This window comes from Staurois parvus, unplaced genomic scaffold (assembly GCF_062004578.1).
Source record: "Staurois parvus isolate SC_StPar_1 unplaced genomic scaffold, SC_StPar_1.0 ptg002222l, whole genome shotgun sequence".
Taxonomy (NCBI): Eukaryota; Metazoa; Chordata; class Amphibia; order Anura; family Ranidae; genus Staurois; species Staurois parvus.
The window spans coordinates 402,709-423,248 of NW_028320018.1; the positions used below are offsets into that span (position 1 = coordinate 402,709).

Consider the following 20,540-nt stretch of genomic DNA (forward strand, 5'->3'; position numbering starts at 1 on the left):
GTAATCCTAACCACTCGTGTGGGTAGCTGCAGTTTTTTCAGTGTGTGCACATTAACCAGATATGGAAATGATATAAAAACCACACTTACCCAATACTACAAATATTAATAAATGAACATATATACAGTCAGGTCCATAAATATTGGGACATTGACACAATTCTAAAATTTTTGGCTCTATACACCACCACAATGGATTTGAAATGAAACGAACAAGATGTGCTTTAACTGCAGACTGTCAGCTTTAATTTGAGGGTATTTACATCCAAATCAAGTGAACAGTGTAGGAATTACAACAGTTTGCATATGTGCCTCCCACTTGTTAAGGGACCAAAAGTAATGGGACAGAATAATAATCATAAATCAAGCTTTCACTTTTTAATACTTGGTTGCAAATCCTTTGCAGTCAATTACAGCCTGAAGTCTGGAACGCATAGACATCCCCAGACGCTGGGTTTCATCCCTGGTGATGCTCTGCCAGGCCTCTACTGCAACTGTCTTCAGTTCCTGCTTGTTCTTGGGGCATTTTTATGGACCTGACTGTATAAATACTAATTGTCCATGAAAGCTTAAATAGTCCAAATAGTGTCAACCTCTCCTTTTGTAAAGTGCCAGTGCTCAACAGTGCTTGGATTGTGCTCTCTCTTCTATGTAGAAATAAAGTGCCACTCTCCACCTCCAACACTCTATGCAAAAATGTGCCCTTGCCAGTCCACACTCACCAAACAGAGGTGACTACTCTAGCTTATACCAAGGTAGGTCTAAAATGCTTGTGCATGGCAGTTCTCCCCTAGTCTCAGCCTCTATGGCTCAGGTCCATAAAACAGCTCACATGCAAAGAAGGATTTAAGCAGAGAAGGATCTCATAGTTCATACCATTTATTATAAAACCAGCAAATTAAAAGGGTTTAACCCTCCTGGCGGTATTCCCAAGTGTAGCTCGGGGTTGACTTTCAGTTCCAAAAGCGGTAACCCCGAACTACACTCGGGATTACACTGCAGCGTTGCTTCGGAATCACTCAAGCACTTATCTTGTCCTGCGCTCCCGCGATGTCCCCCCTGCAGCGTCTCCGGCCGATGTTGGCATCTGTCTTCTGGGTTCCGTTCCCTGCGAGCGTCCGGACGTACGGGGGACAGGATCGGCAGGAATTTCAAAAATGAAAAAATTTGACATTCACTCAATACACTAAAATCTGATAGTATTACATTATTTATTTATTGCAAGTACTTTTATGCAGCACTTTACATATATATTGTACATTCACATCAGTTCCTAACCCTCAAGGGGCGTACAATCTAAGGTTCCTAACTCACATTCATACATACACATACTAGGGCCAATTTAGACAGGATCCAATTCACCTACCAGCATGTCTTTGGAGTGTGGGAGGAAACCGGAGTACCTGGAGGAAACCCACGCAGGCACAGGGAGAACATGCAAACTCCAGGCAGGTTGGGATTTGAACCAATGACCCTAGTACTGCCAGGCGGAAGTGCTAACCATTTAGCCACTGTGCTTCCCCGTTTCACATACATTTTGTCCCGAGTGCTTTGTCCGGCGCCCTACCTGCATTTTTACTATTCTTTCTGCCTGCAAACTGAGAAACGTCCATGGCGTTCAAAAAGCGTCCCTTTATGTCAAAATCGGTTTTAGACCGGCTAGAGAACAGCGATAGTAAATCAGAACCACTTGCAGAATTGAGTGATAATGATTCGTGGGGGAAATTCCTCATCAAACACTGAAAACGATTCTGCGACTGAGCTCAGTGATGTGCGAACTTGGCGCTATATTTCACATTTCAGTGTTTTTGGTTTGATTATATTATTGAATTAAATTTATTATTATAATATTTTTTATGATTATTATATTATAATTTATGATTTCGTGTTTCAAATTTTAACATCCCCGGGATGTTTACTAGACTCTTGTTCGGACAGATTTCAGTGAGTTATTCCTAAGAATTACAGGCCTACAATAAAAAAACAACATATTTCTATTGAAAACAATGTACCGCTTTGAGCACAGAAATACTGACATAATCAGACTGCCAGGGAGGTTAAAAACACTCACAATCTCCGATGCCCCCCTGGCACCCTGGAATCTGCCGATTAATGAATATCCCGTGGCCACTCCAGCCCGTGTAATGTCTGGTGTGCATTCCAGTTCATGGAAGTGGCCTACAGACTAACTGCGTTCCACCCCCTACACGTACGTGTTTCGTCACTTCCAGGACATCATCAGGAGGTGCCACAAGGGTAATGGCACATTTTTGCACAGTGGTGTTTGCGGTGGAGAGTGGCACTTTATTATCATAAGGAAGAGAAAACACAATTGAAGCACGTTTGAGCACTGGCACTTATTTATCAATATTTGGACTACTAAAGTTTTTGGGGACAATTAGTATTTGTGTGTGTGTATATATATATATATGTTCATCCTGGCATTGTGTTTATATTTGTAGCTCAGTAAAAATGTATTATTCTGTGATGGCATTGATACACACAGACTAGAAGAGAATTTCATCCCTATGAACCTGATAGTATTTAAAAAGTTAAAGTGGTTGTAAAGGCTCAGGGCTTTTCATCTTCATGTATTCTATGTTTGCAGGTAAAAAAACGTTCTGTATGCAGCTTCCCCCCGAATACTTTCCTGAGCCAGATCCTGGTCTAGCGATGTGCTCGAGAACCTCGGCTGTCCTTGGATTCTCTCTCTCCTCATTGGCTGAGACAGGGCTGCGGGAACCATTGGCTCCTGCTGCTGTCAATCACAGCCAGTGACGAGGGAATGGGGGTGGGGCTCAGCCACGCTCTGTGTTCCATAGACACACATCGAGGATGCACGAATGCCCCCAGAGCAAGCAGTTTTCTCTGGGGGCATTCAGCAGCTGGTAGAGGCCAGAAGCACTGGCGGGGGGAACCAAGAAGAGGAGGATCGGGGATGCAAAACCATTGCACAGAGCAGGTAGGTATTTTAAAAAAAGCAGAACCTTTATAACCACTTTAAAATGAACCAATGAGAGCCGATACATAGCAGATGATATTAATGGCTTGCCTTTAAAAAAGACACTGTGACCTTGTCCTTGCAGGAAAAGTGACAGTCCCTCTGTAAAAGCCCCTCCTTGGCTCCTTGTACTTGCTAGCGCTCTCTTTTCTTCTTTCTGTGACGCAGCCTGGTATCCGTTCCTAGGGATTCTGGGTGTGAGGGCGCTGGGACATCTCTCAGCAGCCTAGTCGCCAATCACTAGATGCCAGCACTGTCACATGACCCGAGGTCCTGACCTCTCCACGTTTTTTTTTTTTTCTGTGACTGCTATAACAAAGGGAGGAGGGTGAGGGAGTGCAGGTAAGGTGAGTATATGGGGGGGGGGGGGGGGCGCATTGCAGAAAACTTACTTTGTCCTGCCAGTTAGGGCTTTTCTTTAACCTATTTCTGCCCATGTAATCATAAGTGCAATGGTAAATAGGATGGGCTGTGATGCCCACACACTGCACATATACATGCTTGGGCTGCAGCAGTTCCTGTGCTGAGAGCGTGCTCCTAGCACAGTGACTGAGCTGTCAGAGACAACTCCCAGTTTGTAGCAATGATTGGGACCGGCTCACGATCATGGGACCTGTGTGACTGCCAGTCACAATGGTCATTGGATCAGGCAGACCTTCCCTCCCCCCCACATGGCATAATAGCCCAGTTAATCCTCGATTGTGTGGATGTAGGAATTTGTTAATTTTCCATTCAGCCATCAGAAAAAAAATAATCCATGACCAGCTTTACTGTTTTGCAGCCCGGCTGCTTCAAAATTCAAAGCTGACTCCCTTAATTCAGCTTTGCTAAAATTTCTTCTGCCTGCAGCATGCTGGTGATCTGGAGCGCTGCTCAACAATAGCGCGCAGCTGTGCGCATCTCCAGTGGGCAGCATGCTCCCTGCATGGCGCTCACATGAACATCGCTACTCAGGGTGAGCAGGGTGCAAGTATCTTTTGTTTTACAACAGAGGGAATCTGAAATACACGGATCTCAAAGGGGCTCTTTTCAGTGTGTTGGAAGACTGAACTGAGTTTTATAACACATTCCCCCACAGGATTTCCAGATACTTTTTCTTTAATGTTTCAAACTTAGATTCTTGTGATTAAAATAACAAGGCCAGTAAAGTACAATTTGGTTCCTTTTTAGAACATTGGAAATATTGAGATAACGGAAATAAGCTGAAATCTTAGGAAATGAAGATAAAATATAGAACGGGCTATTAATCCTTTTCTAATTGGAAGGAGCGGCTAATGTGTTCAGAAGTGGAAAGACTTCCGTTTTGTTACTGTTCCCTAATCTGTCTTTATTTCTGCATCTGAGTGTTCCCATCATAAATCCCCAATCTAATCTCTTCTAGGTTGGTACAAGCACGATGGATAATCCTCTGCTGAAGTATAGTGCAAAAGAATATTTCTTCAAAGCTGCTCTCTGCCACTTCATTGTGGATGAACTGAACGCCAAGGTAAAGTGTATGTTCTGTGTGGAAGTGGAAGCTTTTTCAGGGGTTGATGTCTGTATAAGGAGGTCAGTGTACAGGTCGCCGTGTGCAGTTCATCTGCCATATCTGTTTGGCCTTTTTTTATTATCCCCATTTTATTAAAGGATTAGTTCAGCTTTATTTATTTCGGGTACTTATATAGCGCCGTCCGTTTACACAGCACTTTACATATATATTGTACATTCACATCAGTCCCTAACCCTCAAGGGGTGTACAATCTAAGGTCCACAACTCACATTCATACATACACATACTAGGGACATTATATATAGAAGTGCAGCGCTATAAAAAAACATACAAATATAAAAAAAAACACACAATGTTTAAATGTAAATAAAGATAGTCCCAGCAAAGGTGACTTAGAGTAAAAGTGCACACTAACCAGATGTGCACATTAAAAGTGCAATGTAGAGATCATATTGCTCATGGTGTAATCATCAGAGTAGAAATGGTGTTTCCTTGGTCAGAAAAGATCCCCGGATGGTGCAGAGCTGGGCAGGAAGAGAAAATCCTAGATAACCGGGAACAGGACGATGATCCACCTGAAGAGAACGACTCCTCCAAAACTGGGCAAAAAACGTATCTAGAAAAAGGTTGCTCCCCACGGGAGGTCAAGAAAAAATGCCCATAGTGAAGTATTGCATAAACAATTTATTGTAATAAAAAGTGACAGTAGCAGAGGGGATGCATCCAATAAAAAAGCTAGTACAGACAGGGCTAACCGTCCTGTCAGATGTAATAGCCGCCAGAGCTCCACGATGCTCCGACGGCGTAACGTCACGGCGTGCGTAAGCTCCTCCTTACGCGTTACGTGCCAAGCACATCCTCCGAGAAAGAACTCTTCCTGCCCAGCTCTGCACCATCCGGGGATCTTTTCTGACCAAGGAAACACCATTTCTACTCTGATGATTACACCATGAGCAATATGATCTCTACATTGCACTTTTAATGTGCACATCTGGTTAGTGTGCACTTTTACTTTAAGTCACCTTTGCTGGGACTATCTTTATTTACATTTAAACATTGTGTGGTTTTTTTATATTTGTATGTTTTTTATATTTGTATGTTATTTTATAGCGCTGCACTTCTATATATAATGTCACTGTGAGGATTTTTATTGGTTATCCTGTGTGCCTAGCTGCTTTAATTTTTAAAAAAGCGCTCACTTATTTCTTTACTTTATCACATACTAGGGACAATTTAGACAGGAGACAATTAACCTACCAGCATGTCTTTGGAGTGTGGGAGGAAACCAGAGTACCTGGAGGAAACCCACGCAGGCACAGGGAGAACATGCAAACTCCAGGCAGGTGGTGCCGTGGCTGGGATTCAAACCAACGACCCGAGTACTGCCAGGTGGAAGTGCTAACCACTTAGCCACTGTTCTGCTCTAGCTTTGGGAACATGTTACATGTTCCGCCTCTTTTTAGGGTGGAACACGTAACATGTTCCTGCTCCTGCAGCTGTCTCCCCTCGCCCCTCCATGACAGCGGGCCGGGGATCTTCTCCTTGCACCTGTTGTCACTATTTGAAAAGAGCATGGCTGTACGGGGCTCCGCCCACATGGCTTCTTCATTCATTTACAGAGTTCTGTGAATAGATTAACTACAAGTAACGACAGACGTTTGCGGCCCCCTGCTAACTTGCCGACCTCCTCCACTCTTCCTACCACTCCATCCCCCACAGCTATCTCCTCCTGTGCCACCATCCCCCCCCCTCCTAGATTGTAAGCTGGAAAGAGCAGGGCCCTCGATCCCCTCATGTTTTGCATTGTATTGGTATTGTTCTGTCACATGTTCTGTCCCCCTTTGTAATGTACAGCGCTGAGCGAACTATCGGCGCTTTATAAATACTGTATAATAATAATAATAACTATCAGGGAGCTAGCGAGCACTCTGGTAGTCTGTTGGTTCTTCCTGTCATTCAGTAACTGCCTGCCCATACGAGGTACAAGCAAACAGCTTACACTGACAGTCTGCAGGAGCCCTGCATGGCACAGTGATCTGCTGATCGCAACTTCAATGGTTTACAGACTCCTACAAAAAAATTAATAAATGACCTTTTTCTTTAACTCGCAAAAAATGTGGATTTATTTATTTATTTTTTTAAACATAAACTTAGCCTTTAAATTGTATATAAACCGAAAGACTTCTTTTGCACTGGCGGTATGCTTACAACCCTATGAAAAGCAATCTGCAGTGGAGCACTTTTCAGTCCCTGGCTCGATTGTCTGGCTGGAGTCTGTGCTGAGGGTACCATACACTTCACACGTGTGTGTGAACCCTTTTTAAAGTTTGCATATCCACTGAAGTGATATCGCAAGAGTTTGCCATACTGAAACCTGTGGAGACCTGTGGGATATCCAAAATCATCCGAGGATCGATCTAATCACAAATCGCATTTGACCTGTATAACTTATGGGTCAATCTTTGAGGTGAGCGTGCATGCTGGAAGGTGGAGGAGCACGTGTGGTGATTTATTAAATACATTTGCAAGTCCCCGGCGAATATTCTGTATTTGGAAGATATGGGTCAAAAGGACTGTACCATTTATTTGCTTGAATATCGACCTTGGGACTTGTGTTAACGTTTGGCATATTTTACTTTTTTCGCTTTATTTGATGATTATTAGCAATATTTTTTCCGGCAGGTGCTCTCAGCCAGGTTTTTATTCTTATATGCCTAATACGTGGATTCCATTTTACATTTTTGAACTTATTTAGAGAGTGGTTTATTCGCCATCATTTATTCACTTATATGGTATTTTGTTGACACGATCCATTGGGTGTGTTCCTTTATTAACTCTAAAATATACTTTTTTTGGAAGAGCTCTGTCAGGGTTTTACTTTTTATTTATTATATTGTTTCACTTTTTTTTTTAATCATTGAGCATTTTTTCATTTGTTTCTAGTGATTATATCACATTGCTTTACATATATAAGGTCATTTAAGTAGCTCTGACAGGTGTTTACTTTTATATGCATTTTCACTTCATCTGTATAATTTTTCCCTAAGCATATTTTGATTTATTTGTAGTGATTATATCTCATTGCTTCACACATATAAGGTTAAGGAGCTCTGCCAGGTGTTTATTTTTCATGTATTTGGGCAGCACAGTGGCTAAATGGTTAGCACTTCCGCCTGGCAGTACTAGGGTTATTGGTTCGAATCCCAACCACAGCACCACCTGCCTGGAGTTTGCATGTTCTCCCTGTGCCTGCGTGGGTTTCCTCCGGGTACTCTGGTTTCCTCCCACACTCCAAAGACATGCTGGTAGGTTAATTGGCTCCTGTCTAAATTGTCCCTAGTATGTGTATGTATGAATGTGAGTTAGGGACCTTAGATTGTACACCCCTTGAGGGTTAGGGACTGATGTGAATGTACAATATATATGTAAAGCGCTGCGTAAATTCATGGCGCTATATAAGTATCTGAAATAAATAAATAATTACTTACTGAGTCTTTTTTTTATTTGGTTTATCACATGGATCTTCCTAAAGTTTATTTAGGAATTGGTGAGAGCAGCGCAACACCATTTATACTTTCAGTTATATTAATATGTGTTTGCTGAGTCACTGGCTATGGCAGGATTTTTATTGGCATAAATCACTTAGTTAATATTGAGGGGGCAAAATGTAAGTTTTTTTTTTTTGTTGTTTTTTTTTTCAGTTTTTTTTTTTTAACCCCCTTCATGGCTGTTTTTTTACTTCTTTTAAGTTTGGTTAGAAGGGGCACTCACTCCTCTTCTGCCCTATTTTTCAGCTTGCTGTGGAAAAATATGAAGAAATGTTTCCTGCATTTTCAGATTCCAGGGAGTGCAAACTGTTAAAGGTTGGTGTGTCTTATACCGTATAGGTTGTGGTTTTGTGCCAAGAACAAAGATTTCTTTATTGGGGTAGGAGATGTTTGCTGTGGGTTATAGGTAGGTTTACTGGGACATTTAAATGTCTTTTTATTTGTCTCCCTCAGAAACTCCTTGAAGCTCATGAAGAACAAAATAGCGACTCCTACACTGAAGCTGTAAGTCCTCTTCTAATACTGTAAAGGCTTTTCTATAAAAATAAATATATATATATATATACAGTTGTGTTCAAAATAATAGCAGTCAGACATCACTAACCGGATCAATCACTGTTTTTGGTAGAAATGATATTTCTACATGGCAAATAATTTCCTAGCAGGTGTAGTAGAGTAATAGAAATCCAACAGACCCAACAGTCATGACATGCATGCTGCTGATTCTGTGTCATTGAATCACTCATTGAAAGGGGCGTGTTCAAAATAATAGCAGTGTGGAGTTCTATTAGTGAGGTCATTCATTCTTTGAAAAACAGGTGGCAATTATTGCCATTTTTTAAGGAAGGAAGGCAGCAAATGTTGTACATGCTGGTTACAGTGCATTTCTCTCTGAAATTCTGAGGAAAATGGGTCGTTCCAGACATTGTTCAGAAGAACAGCGTACCTTGATTAAAAAGTTGATTGGAGAGGGGAAAACATATAAAGAAGTGCAGAAAATGATAGGCTGCTCAGCTAAAATGATCGCAAATGCTTTAAAATGGCAACCAAAACCTGAAAGATGTGGAAGAAAGTGAAAAACTACCATTGGAATGGATAGAAGAATAGCCAAAATGGCGCGGACTCAGCCAACAATCAGCTCCAGGAAGATGAAAGAAGGTGTGACGTTCCATGTGAGGACTGTTACAATTAGAAGACGCCTATGTGAAGCCAAGCTATCTGCAAGAAGCCCCCGCAAAGTCCCACTGTTGGAAAAAAGACGTGTGCTGAAGAGGTTACCATTTGCCAAAGAGCACATTGACCGGCCTAAAGAGAAATGGCGCAACATTTTGTGGACTGATGAAAATAAGATTGTTCTTTTTGGGTCTAGTGGGCGGAGACAGTTTGTCAGACGACCCCCAAACACTGAATTCAAGCCACAGTACACTGTGAAGACCGTGAAGCATGGTGGTGCAAGCATCATGATATGGGGATGTTTCTCATACTACGGTGTTGGGCCTATTTATCGCATACCAGGGATCATGGATCAGTTTGAATACATCAGAATACTTGAAGAGGTCATGCTGCCTTATGCTGAAGAGGAAATGCCCTTGAAATGGGTGTTCCAACAAGACAACGACCCCAAACACACCAGTAAACGTGCAACATCTTGGTTCCAGGCCAACAAATTGATGTTATGGAGTGGCCAGCCCTATCCCCGGATCCTAATCCAATAGAAAACTTGTGGGGTGACATCAAAAATGCCGTTTCTGAGGCAAAACCAAGAAATAGAGAAGAACTGTGGAATGTGGTCCAATCATCCTGGGCTGGAATACCTGATCACAGGGGCCAGAAGTTGGGTGACTCCATGCAACACGGATGTACAGCAGTTCTCAGAAACAGTGCGACTACAACCAAATATTCATGAAGTCATTCAAAGGAAAGCAAAATCTTCAAACATTTCTCAGTTTATATAGTGAATGTTTGAGTTTGTAAAGAAGAATACAAACACTGCGATTTTTTTGAACCGTCTAATATTCACTTTTCTTCAATTTTTTTAGAGGAACAACACAAATTTGATATATTTTTCTTCATGTTTTGATTTGGAATAGAATGTGTCGTGTTCCCAATGCATTTGTGTGGATGGAAATAAAAGCTGTTAGAAGGATTTTGAGCTTTATTCACTTTTTTCAACACACTGCTATTATTTTGAACACAACTGTATATATAAATAAGCATTTGAACAGAAAGATTCAGAATATTATTTTCTTAATCATAATTAATGTTTTCTCACTATATATATATATATATATATATATTTGTAAGATGATTTAACAGGCAGCGTAGATTTGGCTATGTTCAGGTCCTGAATAGGTGATTGGGAAATCAAAGCAGAGGGGTACATGTCTAAGTGCATACACACTCGCAGGGTGGAGATCAGCATAGGAAGAGTTACAACAGACAGCCGGTAGAAAGACTGGAGGGAAGAGACCGATAGACAACTGCAGTGTGTGGGAGGGAAGCAGAGACTGCAGCATGTAGACTCTTCGGCTCTTTGTATTTAAAACGAGGACCTCCATCAGCAGTCTGAGGACAAGACTGTTTGTCCTCTGGGAATGTTTCTACAATATAGCCTGTCCTTTTTGTGTCCTCCTCAAAATAGGGTGTCAGCACAGGACAGTGTTCATCTGCATTGTGGCCTGACAGCCTTCCCACTCTTTCCCTGACTTACAGCGATTTATGTGAGTGTCATAACTTTCTGATTTGCTTGTTGGTGATCTCCTTTAAAAACAAATCAGATACTTAAAGGGGAAAAAGCAGTGTCATGCGTATCATTCATGAGGACTTTTGTTTTATTGTGGCCTTTATTGTTGCTCTACCACAGAGGTCTCCCCTAAACAAAGGGCCAGTTTACTGTCCTTCAGTCTTTAGAGGGGTCGGACAATTGCCAGTGAGTAGAAAATGTCCTGGCATGGGAGTGAACAATGCCCTCTTTTTGGTATTAGAGAAAGGGTGTGCCATAGTTGATGTCAGTGGGAGGAATAGCGCCCTATCATTGGTGTCAGTGGGAGGAATAGTGTTCCATCATTGGTGTCAGTGGGTGAAATAGTGTTCCATCGTTGGTGTCAGTGGGTGAAATAGTGCTCCATCGTTGGTGTCAGTGGGAGGAATAGTGCCCCATCATTGGTGTCAGTGGGAGGAATAGTGCTCCATCGTTGGTGTCAGTGGGAGGAATAGTGCTCCATAGTTGGTGTCAGTGGGAGGAATAGTGCCCCATCATTGGTATCAGTGGGAGGAATAGTGCCCCATCATTGGTGTCAGTGGGTGGAATAGTGCCCCATCATTGGTGTCAGTGGGAGGAATAGTGCCCCATCCATTCCTGTCAGTGGGTGAAATAGTGCTCCATCCTTGGTGTCAGTGGGTGGAATAGTGTTCCATCATTGGTGTCACTGGGAGGAATAGTGCCCCATCCATTCCTGTCAGTGGGTGGAATAGTGCTCCATCGTTGGTGTCAGTGGGAGGAATAGTGCCCCATCATTGTGTCACTGGGAGGAATAGTGCCCCATCATTGTGTCACTGGGAGGAATAGTGCCCCATCATTGTGTCACTGGGAGGAATAGTGCCTCTTCATTTCTGTCAGTGGGAGGAATTATGTCCCATTGTTATTGTCAGCGGTAGGTGTAGTTCCCCGGGCCAGATAAATTCAAGCAAAGGGCTGCAGTTTGGAGACCACTGATCTAGCAGAATGATGAATTATCCCATGAAAAGAGTCAGATCTGCCAACACACTTTACTGTTTAGGTTGTGCTCTGATGACCTTTTTCAATCAGAACCCATGTTTGGTCCAACCTGGAAGGAAGTTGTCAGTTGCAGGCCAGTCAGCTGCGGCCAGGGCATTCCCAGCCCTGCAGCTTCATGCAGATTTAAGGGGTGGGGATCCTTGTGACATCATTACCCTAATACTGTCATGTGGCTGTGTTAGATGGCCATATGAATAAATCCTCCATAGGTGGACCTCCCCCACTCCTCCTATGTGTCTTCCTGGGAAGCTATGGTGGATGCGGCTCTGCTCATGTACAAACTTGCATGTCTCAATAGAAGCTGCCCCTGGAAGTATGATAAAGTGTGATCCCCCTGGACCTCGAGGTAGCATTCCCTTCTCTGCCCTTTTTCCTTTTCCATTATTCCCCCCTATATTTCCTTCCCTTGTCCTACTCTCCTTGTTTTCCCCACTACCCTCTATCCTTACATTTGGACAGCTATCTCCTTATGGGACTCCGGTGCCTCCCCAGACTTTAACTTAGGATATCTTTAATTGAGGGGTGACGTCATAATTTTTGTTATATACAGTTGCAAGAAAAAGTATGTGAACCCCTTGGGATTACGTGGAGTTTTGCATGAATTGGGCATAAAATGTGCTGTGAACGTCATCTAAGTCACAACAATATAAGAACACAGTCTGCTGAACATAATACTACACAAACATTAGATGTTGCCATGGTTTAATTGCACATAACATGTAAACATTCACAGTGCAGGGAGGAAAAAGTATGTGAACCTTTGGACTTAATAACTGGTTGACCCTCCTTTGGCAGCAATAACCTCAACCAAACGTTTCCTGTAGTTGCAGATCAGACCTGCACAACGATCTGGAGTCATTTTGGACCACTCCTCTTCACAAAACTGTTTCAGTGTAGCAATATTCTTGGGATGTCTGGTGTGAATCGCTCTCTTAAGGTCATGCCACAGCATTTCAATCGGGTTGAGGTCAGGACTCTGACTGGGCCACTCCAGAAGGCATATTCTGTGCTGTTGCAGCCAATGTTTTGTTGAATTACTTGTATGCTTTGGGTCATTGTCCTGTTGCATCACCCATCCTCTGCGGAGCTTCAGTTGGCGGACAGATGGTCGTACGTTTTCCTACAAAATGTCTTGATAAACTCTGGAATTCATTTTCCAATCAATGACAACAAAGCCGTCCAGGCCCTGAGGCAGCAAAGCAGCCCCAAACCATGATCCTCCCTCCGCCATGTTTCACAGTGGGGATGAGGTTTTGATGTTGGTGTGCTGTGCCTTTTTTTCTCCACACATAGTGTTGTGTGTTCTTCCCAAACAACTCAATCTTGGTTCCATCTTGGTTCTATTTTGCCAGTAGTGCTGTGGAACATCCAGGTGCTCTTTTGCAAACTTCAAACGTGCAATATTCTTTTTGGACAGCAATGGCTTCCTCCGTGGTGTCCTCCCATGTACTCCATTCTTGTTTAATGTTTTCCTTATTGTAGATGTGTCAACAAAAATGTTAGCATGTGCCAGAGATTTCTGTAGGTCTTTAGCTAACACTCTGGGATTCTTCTTTACCTCATGCAGCATTCTGCGCTGTGCTCTTGCAGTCATTTTTACAGGACGACCATGCCTAGGGAGAGTAGCAACAGTGCTAAACTTTCTCCATTTGTAGACAGTCTGTCTTACCGTGGACACATGAACATCAAGGCTTTTGGAGATACTTTTGTAACCCTTTCCAGCTTCATGCAAGTCAACAATTCTTGATCGTAAGTCTTCTGAGAGCTCTTTTCTGCGAGGCATGGTTCACATCAGACAGTGCTTCTTGAAACCAGTAAACCCAAAACAGGTGTGTGTTTTTTAAGGGCAGGACAGCTGTCAGCAACACATCCAATATCATCACACTGATTGGAGTCAAGGTTGGCTCACTCCTGGCTCCAATCAGCTCTGGGAGAAGTCATTAAGCTAGGGCCTCACATACTTTTTCCTCCCTGCACTGTGAATGTTTACATGTTATGTGCAATTAAACCATGGCAACATCTAATGTTTGTGTAGTATTATGTTCAGCAGACTGTGTTCTTCTATTGTTGTGACTTAGATGACGTTCAGAGCACATTTTATGCCCAATTCATGCAAAACTCCACGTAATCCCAAGGGGTTCACATACTTTTTCTTGCAACTGTGCATGCATGCTTACTACCCTGCTGTAATGTACAGTTGGACTCTAACTGTTCACCGGATTTGGTGAATATGTAGGACATTGTATATTGTATATGTGCTTATTTGCTCTGTACTGCTCTTGTCTTCAATAAAGCACTCTTGATTTGTTAAAAATATGGCCATGCGGCCATATTGAGAATTTAATGTCACGTACGTTCTCACTAGAGATGAGCGAATCGAACCAGGCGAACCGGAATTCGAGTCGAATTTCAGGAAATATTCGATTCGCGGCGAAACCGAAATTTTGCCTACTTCGGGTGCGCGAATCGAACATTTTCCGATCAGCCGGCAAAAGTGTCCCTGCAGTGAGCTCCGCTATTTCTGACAGTTCTCTGACAGAAGGAACACATGTTTAGCGGTTGAAACATTGTATCTATTAGTTTACATTTAGGATACAGATGTTTCAACCACTGTTCATGTGAAGAAGCTGTGAGAGAACTGTCAGAAATAGAGGAACTCTGCACATACACTTTTTGCCGGCTTGGAATTATTCTTCTTTTCATCCTACTTCTTCTTCATCTTCATCCTCAGAAGAAGAGGATGAGGATGAGGATGAAGAAGAAGAAGAAGAAGTAGGATGAAAAGAAGAATAATTCCAAGCCGGCAAAAAGTGTATGTGCAGAGTTCCTCTATTTCTGACAGTTCTCTCACAGCTTCTTCACATGTACAGCGGTTGAAACATCTGTATCCTAAATGGAAACTAATAGATACAATTTGTATCTATTAGTTTCCATTTAGGATACAGATGTTTCAACCGCTGTACATGTGAAGAAGCTGTGAGAGAACTGTCAGAAATAGAGGAACTCTGCACATACACTTTTTGCCGGCTTGGAATTATTCTTCTTTTCATCCTACTTCTTCTTCTTCTTCTTCTTCTTCATCCTCATCCTCTTCTTCTGAGGATGAGGATGAGGATGAAGAAGAAGAAGAAGCAGTAGGATGAAAATAAGAATAATTCCAAGCCGGCAAAAAGTGTATGTGCAGAGTTCCTCTATTCTGCAGATACACTTAGAGGAGCTCTGCACATACACTTTTTGCCTGTTTGGAATTAATCTTATTTTCATCCTACTTCTTCTTCTTCTTCTTCTTTATCCTCATCCTCAGAAGAAGAAGAAGAGGATGAAGAAGAAGAAGAAGAAGTAGGATGAAAATAAGAATAATTGCAAGCCGGCAAAAAGTGTATGTGCAGAGTTCCTCTATTCTGCAGATACACTTAGAGGAGCTCTGCAGATACACTTAGAGGAGCTCTGCACATACACTTTTTGCCGGCTTGGAATTAATCTTATTTTCATCCTACTTCTTCTTCTTCTTCTTCATCCTCATCCTCATCCTCAGAAGAAGAAGAAGAGGATGAGGATGAGGATGAAGAAGAAGAAGAAGAAGAAGTAGGATGAAAATAAGAATAATTCCAAGCCGGCAAAAAGTGTATGTGCAGAGCTCCTCTAAGTGTATCTGCAGAATAGAGGAACTCTGCACATACACTTTTTGCCGGAAACCGCTGTATGGAGGGAATGTCCCAGAACTGTCATAAATAGACTATTAATGACAGTTCTGGGACTGTCCTTCCATACAGCGGTTGAAACATTGTATCTATTTGTTTCCATAAATGACATTCTGCAGATACACTTAGAGGAGCGCTGCAGATACACTTTTTGCCGGCTTGGAATTATTCTTATTTTCATCCTACTTCTTCTTTTTCTTCTTATGAGGATGAGGATGAAGAAGAAGAAGTAGGATGAAAATAAGATTAATTCCAAGCCGGCAAAAAGTGTATCTGCAGCGCTCCTCTAAGTGTATTTGCAGAATGTCATTTATGGAAAAAAATAGATACAATGTTTCAACCGCTGTATGGAAGGACAGTCCCAGAACTGTCATAAATAGTCTATTTCTGACAGTTCTGGGACATTCACTCCATACAGCTGTTTCAACCGCTGTATGGAGGGAATGTCATAGAACTGTCAGAAATAGACTATTAATGACAGTTCTGGGACTGTCCTTCCATACAGCGGTTGAAACATTGTATGTATTTGTTTCCATAAATGGATCCATTTATGGAAACAAATACATACAATGTTTCAACCGCTGTATGGAAGGACAGTCCCAGAACTGTCATTAATAGTCTATTTCTGACAGTTCCATGACATTCCCTCCATACAGCGGTTGAAACAGCTGTATGGAGTGAATGTCCCAGAACTGTCAGAAATAGACTATTTCTGACAGTTCTGGGACAATCACTCCATACAGCTGTTTCAACCGCTGTATGGAGGGAATGTCATGGAACTGTCAGAAATAGACTATTAATGACAGTTCTGGGACTGTCCTTCCATACAGCGGTTGAAACATTGTATGTATTTGTTTCCATAAATGGATCCATTTATGGAAACAAATACATACAATGTTTCAACCGCTGTATGGAAGGACAGTCCCAGAACTGTCATAAATAGTCTATTTCTGACAGTTCTATGACATTCCCTCCATACAGCGGTTGAAACAGCTGTATGGAGTGAATGTCCCAGAACTGTCAGAAATAGACTATTTATGACAGTTCTGGGACATTCACTCCATACAGCGGTTGAAACATTGTATCTATTTTTTTCCATAAATGACATTCTGCAGATACACTTAGAGGAGCGCTGCAGATACACTTTTTGCCGGCTTGGAATTATTCTTATTTTTATCCTACTTCTTCTTTTTCTTCTTATGAGGATGAGGATGAAGAAGAAGAAGTAGGATGAAAATAAGATTAATTCCAAGCCGGCAAAAAGTGTATCTGCAGCGCTCCTCTAAGTGTATTTGCAGAATGTCATTTATGGAAAAAAATAGATACAATGTTTCAACCGCTGTATGGAAGGACAGTCCCAGAACTGTCAGAAATAGTCTATTTCTGACAGTTCTGGGACATTCACTCCATACAGCTGTTTCAACCGCTGTATGGAGGGAATGTCATGGAACTGTCAGAAATAGACTATTAATGACAGTTCTGGGACTGTCCTTCCATACAGCGGTTGAAACATTGTATGTATTTGTTTCCATAAATGGATCCATTTATGGAAACAAATACATACAATGTTTCAACCGCTGTATGGAAGGACAGTCCCAGAACTGTCATTAATAGTCTATTTCTGACAGTTCCATGACATTCCCTCCATACAGCGGTTGAAACAGCTGTATGGAGTGAATGTCCCAGAACTGTCAGAAATAGACTATTTCTGACAGTTCTGGGACAATCACTCCATACAGCTGTTTCAACCGCTGTATGGAGGGAATGTCATGGAACTGTCAGAAATAGACTATTAATGACAGTTCTGGGACTGTCCTTCCATACAGCGGTTGAAACATTGTATGTATTTGTTTCCATAAATGGATCCATTTATGGAAACAAATACATACAATGTTTCAACCGCTGTATGGAAGGACAGTCCCAGAACTGTCAGAAATAGTCTATTTCTGACAGTTCTGGGACATTCACTCCATACAGCTGTTTCAACCGCTGTATGGAGGGAATGTCATGGAACTGTCAGAAATAGACTATTAATGACAGTTCTGGGACTCTGACAGTTACATGACATTCCCTCCATACAGCGGTTGAAACAGCTGTATGGAGTAAATCTCAGAATAAGTGAGCGCTTCAAACAACTAATAAAATCAATTAGTGAATAAAATGACTAAATAAGAAGAAAGCAGCTGAACACCAAAAGGTACCATATAAACCTTCATAATAAGAAATGCATACGAGGGAGAGGTGCAGCGCTAGCTGAACAAATATACACTTATATACTTAATAAATATACACTAATATAAAGTGCTATTAAAGTGCAAAACGGTGACTAAATGACAAGTATAGTCCGTAGCGTGCTCAAAAATCCAAGAGAGTCCTTAAAGAGCTCCAATCCCTGGATTCGTGGATGAGGTGATAAAGATAAGAATTGCGCACTCACCAGATACGCAATTCAAGTGCGCATTTAAAGCTGATAATTCCAGGGTCCTCATATGGATCTGGTCAGATCTGGTCACAAAAGCCTCTCGCCACCTGGTAGTGTTTTCCACACATGGAAGAAAGGGGCCGCTCTGCAGATGTAAAGGACTCCCACCAGGAGAGCCCCAAGAACAAAGGAGGCCAGATAGTGTGATACCTTATACACAAGGGGTGTTTTATTCCCAATGACACATAGTATACAGGCAGAGGCAGGGAAGATACTGACCATACATAGGATAATAAATGGCCGCCGGGGCCCTCGTGGCGCCGGTCGGCGTGACGTCACACCGCTTGTAGCCGCTCCCTGACGCGTTTCGTGCGAAGGCACGTAGTCATAGGGGGTTAGCTTACAGCAGTGGACGTCAGTGTAGGACCTAAATAGGGAAAAAGGCGCATGCGCTGTAATCGCGCGCCATTTTCCCTTTGACAAATGTCTCCGTATCGGGCGCCATTTTCATGTAGCCCGCCGAACTGCGCATGCGCGAGCGCTGTCAGCACGGAGTAAACGGCATAACAATGATCACCAGGGAGAGGTGTGTTGCCCAGCAACCTGTACGTAAAGATGATTCAAAACAGCCCCATGAGCAATCTAATAGAGCAATTAGTACCAGGTTACTCATCCATGGCATAATGATCATCGAGGGGATATTTTACCCAAAACCTTGTATATAGATATAAAAATATACTAACAAATTAGTCAGCATATGCATAATTAAAATATGTATAATCAAAAAATAATTAAAATCAGATTAAAACCAATCAGATCAATGTAAAATAAGATTATATCTGGTGGTCATTGCTAATGCCACATACTTTAATAAACTCACATTCAGAATTTCAACTATAAAAACATGTAACATATTAAATATAATACAAAGCATATATAAAAACCACGTAATAAAACAAATTACAACCATATATAAATATATAGAAAACCTTTTTATATAGAGGAAAAATCCCCTCATATATAATATATGTGAAAATATATATATAAAAACGATTTCACTATGACCTAAAACCAAATACGCAATAAGAAGGGTAATGGACAATAAAGTGACATTATAAAGGAACATTATAAAGGATTCAAAGGGATAAAACTGATGCTAACTGTTGTCAATGAAACAATTGATATCCATGTCTATATTAAGTCCTTTAGGACGCATACAATCAATTTGGTAAATCCATTTAGTTTCCATCTGGGAAACTGCTCTCTTTTTATTAGTTCCCCTCCAATGATTCTGTACTACATCAATTCCTACAAATGTCAAGGAAGATGGGTCTCTGTTATGATGGGTCCTGTAGTGCATTGACAAAGAGTGCTCTTTGTAGCCTTTTTTCACATTATTAACGTGTTCACGCAGTCGGTCCCTGAGTCTCCTGGTGGTACGACCTACATACTGCTTTTTACATGGACACTGCAAAAGATAAACCACATATCTGCTATTGCATGATATGAAGTTATTGATCTTGTAATTCTTCCCAGTACTAGTAGATGTAAAGTCATCAATCCTCCTTTTCCTGTGTCCATTACATGTACATATAATACAATTATTGCACGGGAAAAATCCAACCATGTTGTTAAAAAACACTGTTTTAATAGGGGGGTTGATGATATTAGGGGCTATAGTGTTTCTCAAAGGTTGTGCCCTCCTGAACATAATCTCCGGTTTATCCGGCAAGATCCTCGCCAAAACTGGATCTGCTTTAAGAATTTTCCAATTTTGGTTGATAATTCTCGTAACTGTTTTGAACTGAGCAGAAAATGTAGTCACAAAAGGGCAAACCTTAGAAGGCTTACAGGTGGGGTTGTCAGTCAATAATGATTCTCTGTCCATATTAGCCACCTCTTGCATGATATGAGTGAGATGAGATTGCTCATATCCTTTTTCCATGAACCTATTCCGCAAAATAGAGGCCTGTGCGTGGTAGGTGTCCACTGAGGTACAGTTTCTCCGAATTCTGAGAAACTGACCCTTGGGTACATTAGAAAGCCACAATGGATGGTGGCAGCTGCTAATGGGAATGTAGCTGTTGCGATCTGTCTCCTTAAAAAAGGAAGAGGTCGCAACAGCTCCATTAGAGTTAATTAATGTAAGATCTAGGAAATTAATGCTGGTCTTACTATACTCATAGGTAAGTCTAATGTTAAGCATATTGTTATTAAGAGTCCCAAAAAAGTTCACTAGTGCTTGTTCTTCCCCTCTCCACAAGAGCAAGATGTCATCTATATATCGTTTATAGAAAACGAGCTCCGGCCAATCCCTGGCATAAATGACATCTTCCTCCCACCTGGCCATGAAAAGATTGGCCAGGCTGGGAGCGAACTTCGCTCCCATAGCCACACCCCTTTTCTGAAGATAAAAAATACCATCAAACCAAAAGTAATTTCTAGTCATAGTGAAATCTAAAAGAGTGAGGATAAAGGTTTGATGCAAAACTGACAACTCAGATTCTTTCAAATAGAATTCCACCGCTTCCATACCATGAGAGTGATCAATACTGGTATACAATGATGCAACGTCTGCCGTTACTAAAAATGTATCACCATC

General features: G+C 41.7%; 1 protein-coding gene across 1 annotated transcript in view; it reads left to right on the plus strand.

The window, feature by feature from the left end:
* Positions 1–20,540, plus strand: part of LOC149431533 (beta-soluble NSF attachment protein) — a 90,613-nt gene that overhangs the window by 48,979 nt on the left and 21,094 nt on the right. The window contains exons 8-10 of the mRNA XM_089665504.1: positions 4,382–4,486; positions 8,284–8,352; positions 8,491–8,541. Of these exons, the coding sequence (XP_089521630.1) occupies positions 4,382–4,486; positions 8,284–8,352; positions 8,491–8,541 (225 nt within the window). The remainder of the gene's footprint in view (positions 1–4,381; positions 4,487–8,283; positions 8,353–8,490; positions 8,542–20,540) is intronic.